Source organism: Schistosoma haematobium, chromosome 2 (genome assembly GCF_000699445.3).
Source record: "Schistosoma haematobium chromosome 2, whole genome shotgun sequence".
Lineage (NCBI taxonomy): Eukaryota > Metazoa > Platyhelminthes > Trematoda > Strigeidida > Schistosomatidae > Schistosoma > Schistosoma haematobium.
Genome location: NC_067197.1, coordinates 25,816,470 through 25,841,540, shown reverse-complemented (window position 1 = coordinate 25,841,540; position 25,071 = coordinate 25,816,470). Strand labels below are relative to the sequence as shown.

At 32.2% G+C, this 25,071-nt stretch overlaps 1 protein-coding gene across 1 annotated transcript; it reads right to left on the bottom strand.

Moving 5' to 3' along the window:
- On the bottom strand, window positions 1-23,662 carry SYNPO2L (Synaptopodin 2-like; the record flags this gene model as incomplete). The annotated part of the gene is made up of 4 exons (XM_012942004.3): window positions 1-723; window positions 7,092-7,753; window positions 9,453-9,604; window positions 22,418-23,662. 4 exons carry the CDS (start codon window positions 23,660-23,662, stop codon window positions 656-658), a joined length of 2,127 nt encoding a protein of 708 aa, XP_012797458.1. The 3' UTR covers window positions 1-655.
- Window positions 23,663-25,071: the final 1,409 nt, after the last annotated feature.

Genomic DNA, 25,071 nt, shown 5'->3' with positions numbered 1-25,071 from the left:
AAAAATTAACTGTATAATTACTAGGATCAAATGAATTTGTATATATGTATATATAAATGAAGGAAATGTAAGCAAACTACTCAATTGAGTCAAAATTTACTAAAAACAAAAATATGAAGTATCAGTCAAACTGATTAAGAGAAGGGCTTGACAACGATGACAGGTACATTTATATGAAGTGTTCACGGTACAATGTACATAATGATGTGTAACATTGATTAATTATTTTTTCTTTTACTGCACTAAATTTAAAAAGAATAATATTAAATCTGATCGAATGAATAATGTAGAGTAGGATAAGGCAGTTCAAACATTAGGGAGGAGAAAATGATCAATTTTTCAGTAAATGAAACAGTTCTGTTTCATTCCATTAGATTCGGATAAAGTATATTAGAAAATTATAAAGTATAGTAGAAAATACGATATAAGAAGAGATGAAGGTAGAATACTAATAATAGATAAGTGAAAGTTTCATTTATCGAAACAAAATCACAAAACTATCAAATATAATTTAATAAAACAGATTGATGAAACAAATGGATAAATCTTATCATATAAAATGATTTAATATAATTGTATACTTTATATAAGGAAATCTATGAAAAAATTTTTTTATTTATTCAGTAGAAGTTTAAGATAGAACCGCTACCAGATTTTATAGTTGTCTATAGGGTGAATATGAAGTAGAATAGATTGGAACTGATCTAGTACTTGATGAATCTCCTAAAGAACAAGAGAAATAATGCATAAAATAAATTGTGTCAATTATGAATAAAAGTTTCTTTTTAAGATAAATAGTTAGTAGTACGTGAATTAATTATATACAATTATGGTGTGAATAATAATTCAGAAAATTGGTTAGTATTTGTGTGATAATTAAAAGTATTTGAATTATAGTATGAACTAGGAATCCCAGAAATAACGTAATCGGATCAAGATGTACTAGATAAGCACGAACGAATGTACTGTATTTGGAATTCGAAATCAAGCATTCAACAAGTACAAAGGAATCATTAGTTCATTCAAACACCACAATTTGTTGAATCTTTGTTTAAAAGACTGGTCATAGAGAGTAAAATGTTATAGTTTATCATTTAAAACATAGTCTGGGTGAATCATAATTGAACTACTAGTAAATTCTATTGATGATGAAAAAAAGTAGAAAATCTGATTCCAATGAGTGTTTGCTTTTAAAATGAAAAATTAGACTGTTTTTGTAATATTCAACCATTCAGAAAGCCATTAAAAATAATATAGAAATGAACATTTATTTCATCATGTTTAAGTATCTCTAAGGGGAATAGATACATAGTCTTAAAATGGTCTGAACCTAGGGATTTAAAGTCTTTGTAAAGTTACGATAGCATCAAGCTATTGAAGTGAAATTAGACAATTCACATTTTCAAGTTTCAGTCACTTTGTGAAATAGCATTATTTCTATCTAATGTGATCTCCCAGTTACTTTGCCATTCCAGACTTGATTAAATTATCTATTTAAAAAGACATTTACTATCAATGGTTGTAGTCAGATGTCACACAATCATGCTGCTTTATTATTATCTAATGACCTTTAAGTTACATTTTATGGATTCATTTCCTGTCATTAGGTGGATTAATATAGATAAACGAAATCAAGTCCAACTGATGCTATTAGCACTCGCTTCTAAAGCTTTTATTAAGGAATACCATGTGTATTTTAAAGGACAAAGTTAACTTTTGTTACATACATCAACTGGAGAATTATTGAAAAACAAAGATTGACAGCCATGCTTGTTTCACCCTAGTTTAGTATCTTGCTCATCTCAAGACTCGAAAGTCCTGCATATACACGGTTGTGGAATCCGAAACGAGAATCAAACAAATGTTCATCGCTACATAATTTCCAATGGTTGTACAGATGATGTTTGATAGTGATGAAGACTAACTTCAGAAGAATTTACCTTCGCCATCGAATGTCAGTCCATTTCGCCAGCAGTATCAGCAGTCTGTGAAGTTCACAACTAAGTTATTCAACACTTAAATTCAATTTCCGAATGATTTAAAAAAAAACGTTTGATCAAAGTATAATGTGGGAGCAAGCCAAGAACGGCTTTTAAATATTTACACGAAGTTCAGGATACGTGAAATGAACAGTGGAAATACTTCAGTTATACCTCTTAGAAAGTGAAGACGAAAGATTACTTTTTGTTATCGTATAGTGAAAGCGATATTGTTAAAGGTATCAAGTGCTGAATCTCTTCAATGTAGTTTCTGCTTGGCCAACAAGCTAACACAATCCGTTATTCCAGAAGCAAACCTCAACCAGATAGCGTTATAATATTTGAATGGATTAATCAAATTTAAGATAACTTCTCTCAGATTCCCTTGAACAGGACACATTCATTTAAATGGCTAAAAAGTATATTTTAATTTGGCCGGATGTCATTTCCCGATTGAAACCCTAAACCTAAAACTCTAGTTCTATCCTGAAATACTTAACCTTAACCATCAACAATACAAAATATTTAATTGCTTATAAATATTTGAAAAAGTGTGTGATTTATATCCATAAATAGGCATTTATACATCGTTTTTTTCTGCTTTACTACTTAAGCGACCTGTAGAAGACTAATTAATTCATTATTTATGTGTAGTCTGCTTAAACTTTGCGAAGATTATTGTTATTGTCTATAAACGGATTGAAAATTCACTACAACTGTTTAAATCTCATTCATTTACGATTCTATTAGAAATTAGAAATTTCACAAATCTTTTTTCTCAGAAAAGGTTTTATGGAGATTTTAATAATTTCAATAGTTGAAATCATGAGTCAAATGAAGCTAGGCTACCACGGAAAACCTAAAAGCACTGGAAGGCCGTGTCGTCCTACTCTGGGACTCCTCATCAGTGTGCATCCACGATCCCGCCCTCCCGCGAGATTTGAACCCAGGACCTATCAGTCTCGCGCACGAGCGCTTAGCCACTAGATTACTGAGCCGGCATCCAACGGTGTTAATGTCCAACTTTTTTCTTAATTTTTAAAATAAAACGTAATTCCATGTAATATCTCTTTAAAACTTAACACTGTTTTCATTTATTAAAAGGAAGTTATCAAATTATACTAGCACTGTGATAAATTATAAATTAAGGGGAATTTATTTACAAAAACAAACAAAAATAATAATTTTTTCTAAATTTTTAAAAGTCAAACAGAAAATAAGTGGTAAATTTAAAATTAGTATATTCAATATTATTTATTGTATGATTGTATGATTGATATTTATTTGAATAAGCTCAATTACATGTTTGTTAATACAAACAACTGTTATAATTAATTACATTACTGTTGATTATATTTTAATTTAATAATTGAATTGATGAATCAACTAAAGCTAGACTATCATGAAAAATTTGGAAGCAAGACCGATAGGTTCTAGGTTCGAATTCCACCGGCAGGATCGTGGATGCATGCTACTAAGAAGGTCCATACCAGGACGAAATGACCATTCAATGCTTTCAGGTTTACTATGATGTTTTAGCATTAATTGATTCATGAATTCAACTATTATTATTACTACCACAATATTCACAAAAACCGTTTCTGATTATATTTTACATTGATATTTTGGTCAAAACTAATAGTTATCTCTATATTGTGCATAACAAAAAATTCTCACAGTAATTATATACTTTTTTCATTAATTATTTTAATAAAGTGATCTCCTTGTTTGTTTCATACAGGTTTCATACAGTATATTTCAACTAACTTATAAAAATTAATCGAGTATTATTTTAGGATTACTGTTGAAATCTTCACATAGTGATGAATATCTTTTACTTTTAATCAATTCTCTTTTATTTGTTTTGAATACATAAGTATGGTTAAAAAAATGCAATAAACTGATGCTGTTGTGTGTGTTACTGATGTCGGCAGATATAAGTAGTATGTATCATGAATCGAAATTAAAATGCCTTGTGGCACAAAGTTAAGATCGGAGAAGAGAGAATGAGAACAGTAAATTATTGCTGTAGAAGCGAAGAAACAATGAAGTTTGAGATGATTGACTGACATTTTGCAAATGAAGTATTTACTACATTGTTCTCAGATTTTGCTAAGACGTTTTGTAATTTGAATGCATCCGATTGTCCCCACTTCTGTTCTTGCTCACTACAGTGAGAATATCTAAGTACCGTTTTCATACACTTTACATCGCATACACATTAAACTTCATACATAATCAGAATTCGACCGGAATCGATTTTATTTATAAAGTCCAGTAGCATAGATTATATAAGAATCAGTACAAAAACTAAATGTATTTTAGATAATCTAACTAATAATCATTACCCAATTAGTTAATTAAAATAGTATTTATTCAATTTATCATTAAGCGGTTTAATTAACTCAATACTAATTGAATATGTACGTAATTGGATGTAAATCATATCGGTCAGTATAATTTACAGAATAATTAATAAAAAATGTATAATAAAAACGATTTAGATGAGAAAATTTGGACCTAGATGAATGACATTCTGATCATAGATTTGTCATAGAGTAATCACTTAACGGTTAATCATCTATTTATAACATTACAATATTATATGTATTTATTTACATATAGTTAAGTTTCTAAAGCAATAATTTGTCCAAAATCTATGTCAGTATTGTTCTTAAGTTAAATAAATAAAATAAAAAACCATGCAACATATTTGTTTACAACGTAAAAATAATGTGTATTTCATATTCTTGAGAATTTAATCAATTTAAAGATTATTCGTGAATTAGTTTACAAACCACAAAAAGATAAGTCACCCTAAGTATTAATGTTTTCTGATATTGTCCAGTTATAATCTCATAGTATTGGATCCTGGACATTCGTTTAATCTGGCGAACTTATTATATTAGAAATAACAATAATAAGAAATCTAGTTCTTAATTTAACATTATTTTTGACTTGCAGCTATTATAGCTTTTTACTTGTAATATCCAAAACGATAGATTGAAAATGAATAAAATTGTACACGGTAAAGGTTATTTAAATTTAAAAGGGCAACACCGAAGTACCTCCTTAAAACTTATTTACTTTTCATTCCATGTGATTCCATTCATGATATATATAAGCATAAAGTATGTTTTCGAGTTTATTCGTTTTTCAAAATAAATAATCACTGCCATACTGCTAAATAGATTTCCTCTCAGATTGTTGCTGATTGTCATTTCAGGAAACGTATACATCTTATAGACTCAAATAGATACTACTCAGTATACCTTCTGTGAATATCATAATTAACTCTCACTAGCAAGTGAAAAGGAAAACAAAACTCAAATTCAGAGCTTGCTACGAAACTCTTCCAACTATTTTTTTTTATTGAACAAAATCCATAGAGATATCACCTTTTTTTTAAACTTGATAGTTTCACTATGAATTTGATCAAATATATTCGTTTATCACTAAAGACTTAATAAACTAGTCAAAATAACTTTTGGATTATCCGTTAAAATCTTCAAAAAAAGCATACTAACTGTTTAAATAAAAGATTTATATTGGTTAGTCCACTTTTTTTTCTTAACACATTTGTGAAACCACGGATCAGATCAGAAAAATTATAGTTTCCTTCTACAAGGTATAGACGATTCACTTAATGAACTAACAAAATGTTATTTTATTTATAAATACGTTTGTAAATTCTTTACTTAACAAATAATTTAAATAGTTTCAATGCTCCAAGTTTATCTAGTGCTTGTAAATTCAAACAAATTTTGATGTTTATTATGTATCCATAAACAACATATTATCCTGACATAGTATAATATTTTAGTATACTGACTTGCTTTACTTTGACAGTAACTTATGTATTGCATAACTGTGTATCTAGGGTTGAAAAATTCACTTCAAGAATTTTGTGTGAACCACATATTGAAGTATTCTACACACTATGAAAAAAAACATTCCTCTTGACAATTAAAACTTTGGACTGAGTTTTGTTATGTTTTTGAGAGAAAAATTTATTATGTTTTGAAATAGAAAAATGATTTATATAGTGGCATTTTTAAGATGGTAGGTGTGTAGTAGGTAAGAGGTACTTAACTTTTCTTTGTAAATACATGAAAATAGGTAAGAATTTTATTTTCATTCAATTTTCATACCTATAGTTATGAGAATAATGATCTTGATAAAAGCGCTCCTCATTCTGAAGACAATTCATTAAACTGTGATTGGTTTATTTAAATCTATGGAGCCATATAATATATTAACTCAGGTAACTGGTGAATAAAGTAATCATTCAATATCAATGGACTGGTATCAATAGAATCATAAGTTATTCCAATGATTGTTACACACTTATTTACAAAAGAAATGAAATCACTGTAAAGAAGATTTTCTCTACTAAAATATTTGTTATATTACAAGGAATCTGCAACTGAGGCTTACTCAGTGTGATATTCTACCTTATGATAGCCAAATATCAACAAATTAATATGAATAACGTCTCTAGAATTCAGACAACAAAAGCTATAGTTCGTTGAGACGAATTAAACCCAATGATTCTGGCTAAGATGATAGTATATCTAAAATGACACGACCCTAGTTATGCCTTCTTTAACTGGAATTCTATACTTTATTTTATCTCACCCCCATTCTTATTATTTCAAGGCTAGTTTAGTTTCAACTATTTGAGTTTTTTTGTTTAGTTTCAAACATTCATTTTCTTGGATTTTACGGAAAGCTCAAGTTCACAGAGAGGATAATTTCTGTATAATCATAAATCGTCGGATAGTCAGATAGCCAGCCGGCCGACTGATTGAAATAACAGACCTAATTATAAATTAAGACTGAATTTTATTTTAACCATTCAGTGTTGTGCTAATTTATTGTATATTTGAGAAGCAATTAACTGATTGTATTAACTTATTTACACAAAGTGACTATTAGATGAGTTGGTAATTAACCTGAGAACTCGGTCAACTAATCACCTCAACAATTCTTTTATTACTACAACTCATATTTGTTTTCAACCTAAATTGTTATCTTCTTACGTATAATTGATTTTAAATTATGCTAAAAATAGTTCAGAATCGCTAAATAGTAAGGAAAAAAAATACTTACTCTGTTCAGTGTAACTGTTTGTTATATAAGTACTTTGATTATACAAATCACTTTGAGAATGTAGATTAGATGGAGTAGCCTTTACCCAGTTGACATTTTCATTTCGTTGGTATAACTGACAATTAACATTGTTCATATTATTAGTATTCATTGAATTTGATATTCGAATAGGTTGAGTAGTTACCCACCGATTTGGAGAAACATTACTCGCTGTATGACTATAGTCATATGAATTGGATTGCGGCTGATTATAATTCTGATTGGATTTAGGGTGTATAAATGTTGTTGACGTTGTTACGTGATGTATTTGTTGTGGTTTATTTCGAACATCAGTAATAAATCCTTGACTGTTTATATTTTGTCCATAGGGTTTAGCAAATGTAGCACTATAGCTAGGTGAGGTTATAATACGTAGTTCATTGACGTTTTGTCTAGGTTTAACAACTGGATTACCGGTGCTTTCACTAATACTAAGCTGTTGTTCTAAAATACGGAACGATTTTGTTTGAATCGGGCGGAATGATCGACCTCGTGTTAATGATCTTGTTGATAACTTTCTCTGACTACTACTATCCGAATCAATTGATGATTGATGACCAAAAGATGATGTAGTCATTATATGTGGAGCAATCTGTGCAACTTTACTTAAGTCTACACCTCGTCTTTAAGAAATAAGGAAAAAAAGGTTTTGGTTATAGAACAAAATCAATATGATCAAAAACAATAAATTATATATATATTCAAGAACAAGCTTACACCATGGATATTTACTCAACAACAAGTAAACCCTCACCACAGATGTCAGATCTAATCAAAGCATTCATAAACTTTTGTAATGATAAAAACAATTCGTAGTTCAAATTTATTCATCTGATGGTCATGTATCCTCAAAGATTGTATTCTTGACTTAAGAAAATAGAACACTATCAAACCATAATTATGTTACTTATCACGTCAAGTTTACGTAAATTGAATCAAGTACTTTTGTGATGTGTGCTACTTATACAAACAGAATTCATTAGTTTGTCTCGAAAATCAGAAGTAGAATTCTTACTGACAAAAGAGGAGCATGAGTAGAAAAAAAAGAAAAACAGAATCAGTCCAAGTGGCAGTAGGATTCAGAGGACGACAGTGCTTTTAACAGACAATTCACCGGAGATTTGCATAAGGTGTATTCAAATAGTGTATCGTTTTCATATTTTACAAATACAATGTGTAATTGAGCCTAATACAATAAAATGGTTTACCGTACCCAAGATTTCGTTTATTAGGCCTTTACTAATATTAATACTATCAATTATCACCATAGAAAACTGTTAATACTTTAACTTTCAAGTTAAGGAAAACTGATAGGTTAACAGGTGTAGGTGTTCGCCTAGTATTTTATCTTTCCAATGAAAATTCATACATCATTTTGGTGAAATACAAAAAATACACTTGAATAGAATTTCAAAATAAAACATTTCAATACAGATTTTCCAGTAATTGTGGAATAAAACTTCTTGCATTATGAAAAACGGGGACAAACATCTGGTCATCGAGATAGTTGTACATACTGTGAACGAATATGTGCAAATAACTTTAAAAATCCTATTTTAGAGTCCAGTATTATAAAATGTAATACAATGTTATTATTTCAATTTTTATTTTGTCGAACATGTCAACAAGATTATTAGAAGTTGAGGAAATAATTTTAATTAAACAATAAATTAGAAAATTGTACACATGACCACTTGGCTTTAACTATTGAAAATTGAAATTTTAGTTAGTTGATTAGTGATGCTCATTAGAAAATTACAGAACTGACTTTTTTACTAACCGATAATTGTCACCAAGATGTATATGGAAACGTGCTCCATATATGACTGAAAATCGAATTATTTAGCCTCACAAAAGAAGACATTACCAAGGCTTCCTGGTGATTACCTCCAACTTCCTAACATTATATAAGTTGAAGCAAGTTATTAAGTCAATGAGACTAGTGCTTACAGCCAAAAGAGATATTTATAATTAGACTACCACTAAATAAAACATTATATGATATCGGTCACTAATATACAGTCAATTAGAGGAATGTGAGTAGATTTCAGAATATACTTTTCAATTACGAGCTATTTTGTACTCTGCCTGTATCTGGAAGTAAATGTTTTTCAGTCAAGCTGTAACATAAAATTTAATACTGATTGCAATTTCTCCCAAATAGATTATATGCACAGGAAGTTGTATTTTACATTGTAAAACAGACAAATGAAGAATGAAACCGATTGACGATTGCTATCTCCTTGAATGAAGTTCTTTGAACAACATAAAATTGTAAGTCAACTTGCAAGTAAAATCACATTAGTACTAATACCTGCATACCTGATTAATATAAGATCTAATTCATTGCCAGCCCGTAAAATCTCCGCCTTGACTTGTTCGTACGTCTTGCCAACTGTTAAGGAATTACAAATGCTTACTATAACGTCACCAACCTCTAAGCCCGCTTGATTGGCTAATCCATTTGAGGTCACCTGAAAATAAGAATAATGATTAATACATTATTTGATTTGATACTACGTGTAAGGACTTCAATGCACAAACAGTTCAGTGAATACAAGTGTTAAGCATATTCAGATGTTTCATATATTTTAATTTGAGAAATCATTTGATTGACAGTAACGTAGTTGATATCACTTTAAGAGGTTCCTTTACGTTGATGTTAAGGGCAACCTACCACATTCCAGGTCAAGGGAACAAACCGCTAGTCACTTATTGATAAGTACATCTAGCACATTTATATCTGAAGTTTGTGCTGGTGATGCTATCTAAAAAACACAAAATCTTAGTGATTAAGTCATCCAGCTTAGAGAACTAAGTTTCAAAATAATATGCAACCCTTAATTAAGAAACATTGGGAATCTTAAAACGAATCAAGAATCTTGGATAACACTAATACTAATCTTAATGGATGAAGACATTAAAAACTTAATGATTAACTAACATTTAAATTCTTCTTCTAAGTGTTCCTAAGGTTTAGTGATCTAAGTTATTGTAAGATGTAAGCTTTGATCCGATTAGTGAAACTTCCAAAATATCAGTCTTAATGGATTACCTGCCTTTTTATGTATTTATTACCAAGACCATATAAAGCGTTGTCTACTGACGTTACGACTAGTCAAATGTGGCAGAACTTTGTGGAGCCATGAGTTTCCTCGTTGGATCAGAGCATGTTTCCGTATCATCTTTCCTTATAGATGTTACTGAGTTCATATACCTTCGTTACTTATGACGTTTTCAAACCTGATAATCAATGTCAACTTATAACCCTGTAGAAATAACAAAGCATTGTTAACTAAAAGAAAACTGAGTTTTCGTCCACTCTGTGTTTGAACTATTTATATTTAACTGGTGCAAGGATAATCAATCGAATTGATGCTCCTTAGCAGTGCACACCCACGACTCCACCAGAGGTCGAATTCAGAACTTTCCAGTTTAACAGAGTGCTCTTTACCATTAGTACGTCAGTACAGTTCTAACTTCAGTCAATTTGCAGTACAGTGTGACAATAATTTAATACCACTGGGAGACAACTGTTTCCTTCCTGACATACTTGATCTCTACCAATCGTGACTCATTACTCAAACCTTAAGTTTATCTTGAAGTAAAATGGCTAGTGTGCTATTACAGTTTAACTGAAGAAGTTTGATGAACACTGATTTAATTCAAAGTCTGTAATCATCACAAGTTTATACGAAATGCTGACGAGTTCTATACCAGTACTCCTTGAGTTTTTATAGGACCTCAAACGAAATCGATCTACGATGGATACAACTTACAAATTAAACCAGCGTTCATAACATCACTTCAACAAAATGATTAGAAATCTTTATTTTTCGTATCTGATTCTCATAATACAAAAATACTTTCCATAATTTTAAAATAGGTTAGAAAATATTACAAATTAAATATTATTTATTCTCAGAAGGGAGTTTTGTAATTTTCTAGTTGAATTCATGAGCCAGTTGAAGCTAGACCGTCATGGAAAGCTTGGAAGCACTGGATGACCGTTTCATTAGCATCTCTTTCACTTAATACAGAAATTCAATAGGAAGAAAAATCTACCGTTAAGTTCATCTATGTGTTAAGGCTTATTAAATGTAAAACAATTAGTCCCTTTGATAAATTTCGATAATGATATTAGAAGACGAAGATTATCAGAACTATGTGATATATTAGCGCAATACATTTCGAACAATCTGGTCACACATATACTTGTTAAGAGCATTTATATATAAAAATAAAAGGTCAACTAGACAAGAGACGGGTAAGAGGAGATAAGTATAATGATAAGAGAAATAATAATAATAATGTGAACACAATTTGAAACCTAATCACTCTGGATAATAAGTCAATATTACCAGGGTAGGTTTGAGGTAAGAACAAGCTGTTTTTGAACACACAAAGGGGGTTTGAATTTTCGTATGGCTAAGGCTTCAATAAACCTTAGTATACGCCCTTTTACACTTTTATAGAACACTACGAAAGCTGAATTTAGATCAATCTTGTGACCTGTTTCAATTATATGTTTAGCAATAGAGGATGATGGATGTTTATCCTCTGCTCTTATTGGGTCACTTGATTGTATTTGTTTCTGAAGCCATTTGGGTACATGTTCACTCACCCTAATGTTGAGATCACGATTACTCCTCCCTATGTATGTGTGACCACACACATTTAAATTGATAAACACAGTGGGATGTGACGCAATCGTTTCCATGTACTTTGGGTTTTGAATGAAGCATGCACCTTGTTCTTTCTTTGATGATGACCTTTGCTGCGCAATACGTTTTATTGATGACTGATTTAAGTCGTTGTTTCAATAAAAGGCTATTTGAATCACCTCTGAATGGTAAGGTGATGTAGACAGGCTTTTTCTCTACCAAGGCTACAGTAGGTCTCGCTGTACCATGGACTTTCCATCTATTTATGAATTTCAGAGGATAGCCCTTTTCTATTAACGTTTTATTGAACAACTTAACATCATCATAATATATAATTGAAACAGATCACAAGATTGATCTAAATTCAGCTTTCGTAGTGTTGTATAAAAGTGTAAAAGGGCTTATTAAATGACCAAAGAAATGTTGAACTTTTATCAGTAGCATTAAACATAAACAACCAAATGTTTAAACCAATCAACCATAGAAAAAACAATTTTACAATATACATAATATTCAAGTTCTTTTCTAAGTAAAATATATGACAACACTTTTAATGACATATTTGTTATATATTTATTATAACTAGGTCATAAGTTATGGTAAGTGGAACTATAAGAACCTATTTATAAACAATTGAATTATTTCCTACTTTCGTCCTTCAAAGTGAAATATTCTCTGCACTTTTATAAATTCATTGATCAATTGTCAACAATGATTTGTATGAATGCCTATTTCTTGCTTCACCTCCTTTTCACTCTCTATTAGTTTTTAATCTTTTTTTCTTTTCAAACACCTGATAGCCATCATTCATTTAATTCTAATGTCATTATTACATAATTCACAAATGGTTAAAATTTGATTTGATTTTCTTTTCTTTTTTAGGAAAAGAGGATACAAATGTTTAACAGCATTCTTTCAGAAGACATTAGAAAAGGGATATTTTCTTGAATAAGTTATTTATTTTGACATAAATTATAAATGGAAACTTACAATGTTAAGAGCTTGAAATACCTTATACTTATGTCATTAAAATAGATGCATAAACTAGGGATTTTTCTTTCGCGTTAACAACTGTATAAAGGTTCATATATGAATGCTATACTGAAGTTAATGTACGTTCATTGTATTACAAGAAGATTGATTGTTGACGTTTAATGAAATCTTTCAGTTACATAAACTAGAAAAGTTGACTTATCTAAAAAAATCCGTAATATGAATCTATGTCATTTGAAAAAATACTGAATATTAAGGTATCTGTTTCATTTGAGTTTAAAACTATTTAATATGTTCATTGATGAGCACAAAATCATTGTTTACTTACTTACGCCTGTTACTCCCAATAGAGCACAGGCCGCTGAACAACATTCTCCAACCCACTCTGTCCTGAGCCATTCTTCCCATTTCTATCCAATTTTCGTTCATTTTTCCCATGTCCGTCTCCATTTCTCAGCGTAATGTCTTCTTTGGTCTTCCTCTTCACCCCCATTGGCCTTGAGGATTCCATGTGAGGGTTTGCCTTATGACGCAGTTGGGTGCTTTCCTCAATGTGTGTCCTATCCACTTCCAGCGCTTCTTCCTGATTTCTTCCTCCGCTTGAATCTGGTTTGTTTTCTCTCATAGTAGGTTGTTGCCGATAGTGTCTGGCCAACGGATCCGAAGTATTTTGTGTAGACAACTGTTAATAACACTTGTATTTCCTGGATGATAGCTTTCGTAGTTCTCCAGGTTTCCGCCCCATACAGTAGAACTGTTTTGACATTTGTATTGAAAATCCTGACCTTGGTGTTGGTTGACAGTTGCTTTGAGTTCCAGATATTCTTCAGTTGTAGATATGATGCTCTTGCTCTGCCGATCCGCGCCTCCACATCTGCATCAGATCCACCCTGTTCATCAATGATGCTGCCCAGATATGTAGAGGTTTTTACGTCTTACAGAGCTTCCCCGTCAATTGTGATTCGATTGTTGCATGCTGTGTTTTATCAGAGAACCTTGCTTTTCCCTTTGTGTATATTGAGACCTAGTGCTGCTGAGGCTGCTGCTACACTGGTCGTCTTCTTCTGCATTCGTTGTTTCGTGTGCGATAGAAGATCCAGACTATCTGCGAAGTCTAGATCGTCCAGCTGGATTCTAGCTGTCCACTGTGTCCCATGCTTTCCCTCAGATGTTGACGTCTTCATGATCCAGTCGATCACCAGGAGAAAGAGAAAAGGCGAGAGTACAAAATCATTGTACTTGATTAATAAAAATCACCAAATCATTGGATATGTTTTATTGATCGCTTTTTGGTCTCTTAGAATATATTATTAACAAGTTTCCCCGGTTTATCAGTACAATCAATCTAATTAATTCGACTCGTTAGTTCATCCATTTGACCTTGAGTCACATATTCTGTGTGAGAGTTAGTATTACTACTGGACTTCAGGCGCGAAACTTGAAATTCCTCAGTTTTATTTCATATATGATCAAAAGTGCATACTACTGAAGAGTTTAAAATTGGGATGAATTATATATCAAGTCCTTTGTGGTTTTCAATAAATCTCTAATTGATTTATCAAGTCTTCTGATTAAAAATTCTTCATTTAGAAATGTAATTATTACTGAAATTCTACAAATCGTGCTATACTGTACTATCATTTTATTTATCATAACCACTACTTACGTTTCTTTTAATAAAATAATGTTCGGCAAACTCTTAACTTGAATATGAGTACTAAAAGATTATGAGATATATTGTGGTGCGTGCTACTTATATTGATGTAAGTAGTATATGACGCGAGTCAGGAACGTAGTGTCTGGCAGCAGAAGATGGGTGAAGATTGAAAAAGGAAGATCGAGAACACAATGCAATTTGTAAGAAAACGCATGGACAATGAAAAGTGAGACAATGGATTGATGATTGAAACAGCAACAATCCAGTTTGATATGATGGAATGATATTTTGCAAATTAACGATTTGCTATATTGTTTTTCTATTTTAACAAGTAACTCTGTAAATTTGTACTAAATACATTAGGTTGTCCCCACCCATGTTCTTGTTCACTACAATATGACTTCATATGAACTCACATTAACTTATTCGTTGATCTACAAAATTAACCACCTTTACTTTTGGAAATATTAATTACGATATAAACATAATGATAAGGAATAATTAAACTAATATACACTGTAGCGAATCGTTAGGATATATTTCTATTTGGCTAAAGAATAAATGAAATTATTCTGAATACATACATTCAACCTTGTCAATGTGATTGAATACCATCTGACAAAAAATGTTTTCGAATAAATCTTGTGATGTTTTTCTACATAGTCAGTCATATGATTAGTAAATTAATTCAATAAAAGGTTATTTCGTATTATAGACATTAAGTAAAATATCAAATATGAAAACCACAAAATATTATACCCAAAAAAAGTTGTTGATTGTAATGTCAGAAAGAATAAATTTATTAGATGGTACTACAATAAAGTATCCGACGTTATTCTCAGTACATCCAATGCTCACTTAGTATTATCATATACAGCGATTTAGGTTATATTTTGTTCATTTAGTGGATAAATATTACGTACTAAAGTGTAAAGTTAAATAAAGATTCTATTTTAAGCCACATGTTCACTATATTTGTGTTTATCACCTGGCATGTTCTGGTTTGTCTATATCGGACATATTCATAGTAAATAGTTGCAAAGAATTTCATATAGTTGAAATGAAATTCCTAATGAAATTTCATTCTAATCTATGCAACATTTGTTTACCAAATAAATGGTAATATGAATGAAAGTATTGTGTATAATACATACAGCGAACACTGGAACTGTTGTGAATAATCTCAGCCCTCTTTTACTAGTTAAAGCAATAAAATATTGTGAAAATTCCCATTTTGCCATTTGGTAAATAAAGAAGGAACGAATTGAGCGGAGAAATTGATTGATTTAATTAATACAACTTAATCAAATCTTACAGATATATCTGGTAAAATAAAAGCGTTTAGTTCATTATATAACATTCTATTAACATTTAGCTAGACGATCCTTTGTAATCAATGCAATTTATATGACATAATACAGTAGTTATTTCTTATTGACTTTCAATAAACTAATTAGTATCAGTCAAAGTTGTCGTTGCCTCTTCGTCGTCTCTGCCTATTCTCCCACTGACTGCAGCTCAGATGATGTAAAAGATGAGTTCTACAGAAAGCTTTCGGACCTTCTCCGAAAAGCTAAGCGCTCGGATGTAGTAATAGTGGCCGGTGACTAATGCTCAAGTAGGTAAACTAAGCGATAGGGAAAGACACCTAGGTGGATCTTATGGTGTCGTGGCTCAAAGAACAGATAATGGCGACCGTCTGTTGCAGCTATGCTCAGATAACCGCCTGTTCCTTGCAAATACTAACTTTAAACATAAGGAAAAACATCTTTTAACATGGAGACCCCCTAATTCGTCCCAACGTTGGACCCAAATAGATCACATCGCTATCAGCCACCGATGGAGGAGCTCGATAGAAGACTGTCGCTCATTCTGGAGCACATGCCTAGATTCAGATCATGCTCTAGTGCGAGCGCGTATTTGCTTGCGTCTTACTGGACGTAGGAAAGACGCTGCAAGGAAACCTATTAGGGTCCTACTTAATGATAGTCAAGCTAAGAGTATATTTCAGGAACAACTAGGAAAACAGTTGGGCAGCCATGTATGTGATGCCCACCCTGATGCAGCATGGAATGATATCCGAAAAGTTGTGGAAACAGCAGTGATATCTGCTAGTAAGGTAAACCAGAAGGTTAGGGAGCAACACTGGATCTCAGCAGCATCTATCTCACTGATAGATGCTCGGAAACTCATTCCACCTGGCTCTGAACATAATGAAGAGCGGAGTCAGCTTAAGCGCAAGCTGACAAGAAGTCTACGCAATGATCGCGAACAGTGGTGGGTAGCGAAAGCAAGAGAGATGAAAAAGGCAGCGGCAATAGGTAATAGCAGACAATTGTTCAGACTCGTTAAGGAAACCGGAATTAGGAACCCGACCGTTAGCGAAACAATCTCAGAGAAAGATGGACATATTATTCATTCTCAATCCAGGAGATTGGATCGATGGGCAGAACACTTTAGGGATCAGTTCAACTGGCCTTCAGCCACACTTCGGTTTCCCACGATCTCTAGTCAACCTGAATGGCAAGTTAATGTAGGTCCTCCATCTCTTTACGAAGTTGAAAATCTGAAGCGAGGGAGAGCAGCAGGCCCTGATAGGTTTACTCCTGAGATTTTTAAGGATTGTGATCCAGTATTAGCAATGAGATTAACCGAGGTCTTAGGTAGGATTTGGGAACTGGACGTAATCCCATCTGACTGGTCTCAATCACTGATTGTGCCAGTTTTTAAGAAAGGACAAAAGTTCTCTCGTGACAATCACAGAGGAATCAGTTTGACTAATATAGTGTCTAAAATATTAGCTTCAATAATACTTCGACGCCTAATCAAAGCTCGTGAAGAGCAGATTAGAGAAAACCAGGCCGGTTTTCGACCTGGACGTGGTTGTATAGATCAGATATTCACACTACGTCAGGTTCTAGAACACAGACACACATTCAGACGCCCCATAATGGTAGTATTTCTCGACCTCAAGGCAGCATTCGACTCTGTTGATCGTGAGGTTCTATGGCAGTGTTTGTCACTGAAAGGAGTACCAAAGAAGTACATTAACTTTATAAAGGCTCTCTACTCGAACACAACTGGTAGAGTGAGAGCTTATGGCGAACTGTCATCAGAATTGATTACCTCAAGTGGTGTTCGTCAGGGCTGTCCACTCTCCCCATTCTTGTTCAACTTTGTGGTCGACGTACTTTTAGAGATAACACTCTCCTCATCTAAATTTCCAGGGGTTGAACTTTTACCGGGAGGTTCACTTGTTGACTTAGAATATGCTGATGACAGTTTTATTTGGTGAAGACGCTGACAAAATGCAGAGTCTTCTGACCACTCTAAGCAACAATGCAAGCATGTTAAGCGTGCGATTCTCTCCCTCGAAATGCAAAATGTTGCTTCAGGATTGGGTTACATCGACACCCGAACTAGTGATAGGGAGTGAAGTAGTTGAGTGTGTCGACCGCTTCACTTATCTTCGAAGTCTCATCAGCCCTTGTGGTCTGGTGTGTGACGAAATCTCAGCACGGATACAGAAGGCTCGACTAGCTTTTGCTAACTTGCGTCATTTATGGCGTAGGCGAGATATCCGTCTATCAATCAAAGGACGGGTTTACTGCGCAGCAGTTCGTTCCGTCCTATTTTATGGCAGTGAAACATGGTCGGTAAGATTAGAGGATATCCGTAGGCTACTAGTATTTGATCATAGATGTCTTCGAAACATTGCTCGTATATCCTGGGACCATCGAGTAAGTAACACAGTTGTTAGGAAACGGGTACTAGGTAAGGATGGCAAATCAATTGATGAAGTAGTGAAACTTCATCAGTTGAGATGGCTGGGACACGTGTTACGTATGCCCAACGACCGACTGCCTCGACGTGCTATGTTCAGTGGTATAGGAGTAGGTTGGAAGAAAGCTAGGGGCGGCCAAACCAAAACATGGCACAAGTCCATGAAGTCACTGACAAGTGAACTGAGTCATGTTGGTAGGTGTAGACTACCTGGTTGGGGACCGCGAGATGATAGCAACCGATGGTTAGAGACGTTGAATGATATGGCTCAAAATCGTTTGCAATGGCGCAGGTGCATCCACTCTCTGTGTTCTCCCAAATTCTAATCTTCTGAATTCTTCATGTCCCTTTTTTCCTCTTTCCAGATTTATTTCACTGGATTATACTCTTTAAATAACATCTCCAAACCCTAATCTTCCCGATTACTGCTTATACTCTTATTACCTCTACCACTACGGTATTTGAATCGACAACTGTATCTCTGTGCTAATGTGGTGTGGCAACTCGAACTGATGTACGTACGTACGAAGTTCTACGTTGTTACTGACTGACTGACTGACTCTTCTTTGAATAGAATTTATTCCATTTCTTCAACTACCTCATATTTACAATGGAAAATATATTAGAAAAAGTGTAAGAAATTTGATCACTAGTAATTAGTTTTAAACGGTATTTCTTAGTGTCCTTAACATGGAGTCATGATTTTCAGATTTACTCAAGTAGACATTGTGATAATAAATCACTGATAGCAGTTAAGAAATAACAGAAGTGTGAAAAGTTTCTGGAGTCAAAAAGGTAAATCATTGAATTATGAATCAAAGTGAATTCGATCACTAGTGAAATTGTAACTATGTAATAATCTTAGTTAATAATGTAAGTTACCTTTAGTGTGTCAAAATATTTTCCAGAAAGTTAACTTTACTAAATTTTATTGATGTTACCAGTAATTGCTTTCAATAAGTTAGTATTTTAAGAATTTTAATCAATATCATAAATTTGAATGTCGCTCTCTGATAATTACATAGTAATTTTGGTGGGGTTTTGTTATCTGAGCTGGATGTTTAGGTCTTGGAGCGTTCATCGTTCTTCTGAATGACGATATCGACAAAAACGTCAGATAGAAGTGAAGTTACAGACGATCTTTTGCAAAAAAACCATACTTTAAAAAGTGGAACCATATTTAATCACTTACACCATTCTTCATAAACTATTGGAAAAGTAACACATCAAATTACAATTTAATGTCGTGCTCAATTGGATGTAGGTTAAAACGGTATAATTTGATGCTATATCAATTTTAACCTTGTTTAAAACATACAGGCCATTTCAAGAAGATTATGTAAATCTCCTTGTAAATTAGTTTCGTGGATTTTTGATAGAGATGATGTTTCTTTCCATTTACTATAGAGTTTTTCTTTTAAATACTAATTTATCATATACAGTCATGATGTGTACAAAATGTTTTGATACACTGAACTTATGGTTGTGCGATTAATTCATTTATTTCTGAATTTTATCAAAAATATCTGGATAATTCACATAGTGCTAACTTAGGTTATGGTATAAATAGCTTAGCTCCCAAGTACACATCAAGTGTGCTTACTAGTCGTTCACTAGCCGTTATCTTTACTCCTGAATCTTATTCACAGGTTCCTCTATACATTAGCTCATTCGCAACAAAGTATCTCAAAGTTAGGTATAAATTAACAACATAGTGACATCAAACAATTGTTTTTAATCAGATAAACACTTCCTAATACATTTATATAATGTAAGATAGACAAACGGAAAGTAAATGACCAAATCACGATGAAGAAAATGAAAAATGTGCATATAACACCATATAAACGTTTGTAAGCTCGTTAAGTTTTAAAATACATTGTTAAGATAGAGTAGAAAATCTACCACACATCTGCATTGACATTTTCCGTTTGATACTTTCAATCAAATTACAATCCACCAATTTTAGATACCACAAAATGATATTAAGGAATGTCTTGAATAAATTTCACTAAAACAAAATCAGTTTAGTTCTAAAATGATGTAACTGATTATCACAATTACAGCAGTTTAAAAAAGTCAAACGACTGATTAATTCATTTAGAAATGCATAAATGTTTGAATATAAAAAGTTACTTTAATTATAACACTACAATCAGTTGATAAATTTTAAAATAAGCAATAGAAAAGTGCAAACTTTTACAACTACTTCCTTGATGTTTTAAAAGATTACGTTTGTAAATAAAGATAGGTAAGTATGAATCAATATAGGAGTGTGGAGGTTGTCAAGTTTAGATTGATATCGTGAATGAATCAATGCTAGACCACCATTTAAAACCTGGAAGCATTGTCCAGCCGTTTCGTCCTAGTATGGGACTCCTCAGCAGTGCATACACATGGTCCCGCATGTGGAACTCGAGTTCAGGGCCCTCGGTCTCGCGCGCGAACGGTAAACCTCAAGACCATCCAACAATGTTAATGTCTAACTCCAAACAATCTATGATATTGCGCGACCGTCCACCAATGTCTTCATTGTGTAACTGACTCACAACAGACACGGTGAATATTTGATAAAAGTATGTTCATTATAATATCAAAATAAAAACACAATACTTAAAAAATCTTTAGATAAATGTATAAACATTTCATCATTGATGATTTTAGTGGGACCATTTGAAGTAACCTTACAGACCGGAAAATTAATTGTAATTTTATGAAAGTATTCATTACTGAAATGACAAACTCAGATAGATGCTTTTGATAGTGTTGAATTCTGTGAGCAAAATAGCTTAATTTTAAAGTTTTCATTATCATTCTGAATATCTTTACCACTTATTTCTATATGAAGTTGTTGATGTAGTTGATGATGTTCAGAATGACAATGGAAGCTCTGTAAAAATAAACCACCTTACTTAAAAACCTCGACACCACCAATAGCCATCACTAGCAGTGTCATTAGTAAAAGGAGATTATGAAAAGTAATTGATGATTACTTTGTTGTACACAAATTTACTTATTGAGTAATACTTCAACAATCGATGATTGTTAGTAGCACAATAGTAAAACTTAAATAAAATAATTGAGTGACTTTATCAGTCTGTAAAAAAATAATTTTTTGCCGTTTTTCGTGCTAAATAATTAGTAAACGTATATTTCAAGTTAAAAAGTCATAGGAGTTAATGGAGAAAACAACAAGAAATAGACAAAACAAAGCTATTTAACCTTTAACCTTCGATCATGATGGGATAACTTTAGTTGTCATACTTACATTCACTATGTAAATTAATCATTTCGGTCTGGGAAAAGTCAATGAAATTAAAATGTTAACTCGATAATAACTGATGATCATTCGATAGCACTTATCACATTTAATGCTAAATTTCAGTAACTTACTTATCCGAAGTCTAAATGAGTTCATTTAGGAGACATAAAAACAACCTTATTATATATATAACTTTTCTTACAAATATGAACATGTTGTATCAAGTGAGATTCGTCTCAGAACTTTCTGTCGTACAGAGGATGGATTTTTATATTTTATCTACCATACAGTTTTGTTATTTGTCATTATTATATCAACAAAATTTACTGAAATGTAAATCGTTATTCATTTCAAATGAGCAGACAAGTGTTAGTGGATACTTTACTATACCTCGAGCGTTACTGAAAAGTATTCATCCAACTACTTAATAACTAATTGAAAAACTGTTTGGTTTCTTATTTCTGTGCTTCAGGCATAACTTATTGATCTTTAGGTCAAGCAACCATGATTAAACCTGGGATATAACATCATATTTTAATGTTATTAATATAGTGGAGTGCATTTTAAGTGTTATGAAGTGTTGAAGATATTTATAGTGTTAGTTCTTATACTGTATTGATATATCGATGCAATTTCTGAGGAAGGTTTCTTTCTATACCATTAGTCATCATTACCAATTAACTGTCTTCATAAAAATCTATAATCGCAATACTTGTAAAAATAATGTATTTACTTATCTTTTTCATAGAATTATAGCTTATTTCTGACAGGTTATCAAGATAAAGAAATGCTTCTTGAAATTAGTATATGTTTAAAGTGAATCATGCAGCTTATCTGGAATTTAGATTGAAAGATAAATGATTTACTGATTAAATGTACCCAAAAACAAAGTGAATTATAATTTATAAGATAGAATTATTAACTTTACTTTGTTTACAAACGGTGGACATCCATATTCTGCTCCACCATAAAATGAAAAGCCCCAATGGCGTTCACTGTTTGGACGTCTTAAGAATATTGTAAACGATGGTCCACTTTGTTCTGATATTACTTGTGATCCAATATGAATTGCAGTTCTTGTTGGACTCGTGGGTTCTTCTCTTGGTAAATATGTTCTACGAACAGGATAATGCATAACTGATTTGGAATTATGAGGAGTTGATTGATTGTGATTAGACAGAGTTACTGAACTTTGATATATTGGTCTAATTGAACGAGATCTAGAATTTGTCGAGTTTTGAGATGATGTTTGTACAACTGTCAGTGTCGGAGATGTAGATGAAATTGGTAATGTTCTATCTGCATGATCAACTATCGCTTCATTATAGAAAGTCGATACGTGACAATGTTTAGACTGTTCAGAATATTTAACATTAGCCTGCGGCTCTTCGTTTAATTTCAAAGTTTGTACATGTTCTTGAACAAAATTAACTATATCATTAGTTTTAGAGTTCATAGCCGGAACTTCATCATAAATCAAACGACTTTGTGAATTCGAATCTTCTGATCTATATGTGATGTTTTCTGATAATCGTCCTTCATACTGAAATTCATCATTTTTCATTTGTGCCTGTGTTTCAATAAATTTGTCATTCTCTGGTTCTGGTTCAAATTCATATTGAACAGAACTTTCTCGATCATCGACTCTCATTGTCACTTTATTCTCTTCGTCAATTACTTCTTCCACTTGTATCTCTTCTTCAATTACCTCTTCATCTTTCATATAACTATCATCACCTGAATGATCAAACGTTTGATCAATCGATTCAGGTGTCAAAGGCCTATTACTCGTTGGGTATGGATTAGATTGTTTTAGATTAGTATCAACCTTTTTCTCACGAATAATTTCTTTCATTTTCATTTCCTGTAAAATATCTTTCATTTTCTCTTGAAAAACTTGTTTATCATTCTTTATGTTGCTTGACTCTCTTGCATAATCATGGTGCACATAATCCTCTACCACTTCTTCTTCTTCTTCTTCGTCAACAGTTTGTGTATCTTCATCTATATCACGTTCTATAAACGGTGATGATTGCCGATTTTTTTCCATTTGTGTACTATCGACAATATAATCTTCAACTGAATCTATTCGGTCTCCTTCAAAAGTTGTGGTAAGTGTTGTAGTGCCTTGGAAATGTTCTGTAATTCCGTCCATATCCTTTAGATCACTCATTTTGCCATTTGTTAAACATAAATGCGATTGAAGACTTCTATGAAATTTTTCTGGAAATAGAAGTATTCGAACGAATGTGCATAATGCTTCAAAAGTGGAAATTTTTAATAAGTTCACACTTTACAGAATCAGGTAGACTCAATACCTGAAATTCGACAATGTATCAAGCAATGTCATTTTTATCCTATTTTTAGGAGAAAGTTTACAAACTGATGCACAATGACACACTTCAGTATACACGAGAACAATTGTATGTACACAATTTGTGAGATGTTTTGTTGATACAATTTAAAATGAACTAGTTGTTAACCTTGTTTACAATTAGTACAGTAAATGTTGTTAAATACTATTAAATATGAATGAAACCCAAGTCACTGTAGAAACAGTCAGAACTTAACATGTAATAACAATGTGTTCATTTCGTTAACTGAATAATATCAATCACTTAATATACGTATATTGAACTATCAACAGCTCTCTCTAATATATACTTATGCACAAATGATGTATTTTCAATCCTCTTTTCCTTTTATCACTTTTAACTTATTTACCAGTTGATGGATCTCACCTATAGGAAGTTAAATCTTAACCAATTATATTATCAATATAGGATAGAAATGAAGCCAGATTTTACCAATCACCTGATTGTGGCCTACGAATTATGATCAATAGACTCAAGGTCGTTGTAAATTTATTATGATGTGCTTCTATTTTTTATTGATAGTTACAACCACAAAAAATGTGATAAAGCATGACGAAAGGGAAATTACAAAACAATGTGTTTCAAAGAAGTCAACACAATCCAGCATCCATATGTATAATAAATATAAACTTGTAAAGAGAAATATAACAATAAATGTAGTATTAATGAAATTCGTTGATTATGAATTAAACCATATAGGTAGTGATTAAATTATAAGCTCATTTCATAAGTCATTATAGATTGCTTTAGCAGATTTCGATAGATTCCAGTGTCTGTTTTTTTTATGAACTCATACTTAGAAGGTAGTTTTTAGATTATTCATGTTGCCAAACATGTTTTCAATCGACAATAGTAGATGTGTATCTTTGGCTTTTATCGAATTGTTGGAGTGCATCTATTTTCGGAACCATTTAGGTATTTTCTAAAGTATCCTGCAGTATATATCACAACATTAGTCTTTTCTGTTTGTGTTACTTCTTAGATATGTAAGATTGGTATAAACTACGGAGTATCACGCAGACGTTTACATGTGTTTCAGGCTTGTGTTGATGCATGAGTTTTTCAAATTATGCAGATCTTGGGTGCATAGTAAGTTCTATTGATTATAGATATGACTTCATTTTCAACTTAATCTTTGTTTGATAAGACAACTTTGAAAATTTAGTAGCTCTTAAAGTTTTACAATCTTTCCATTGACCTATGAGTA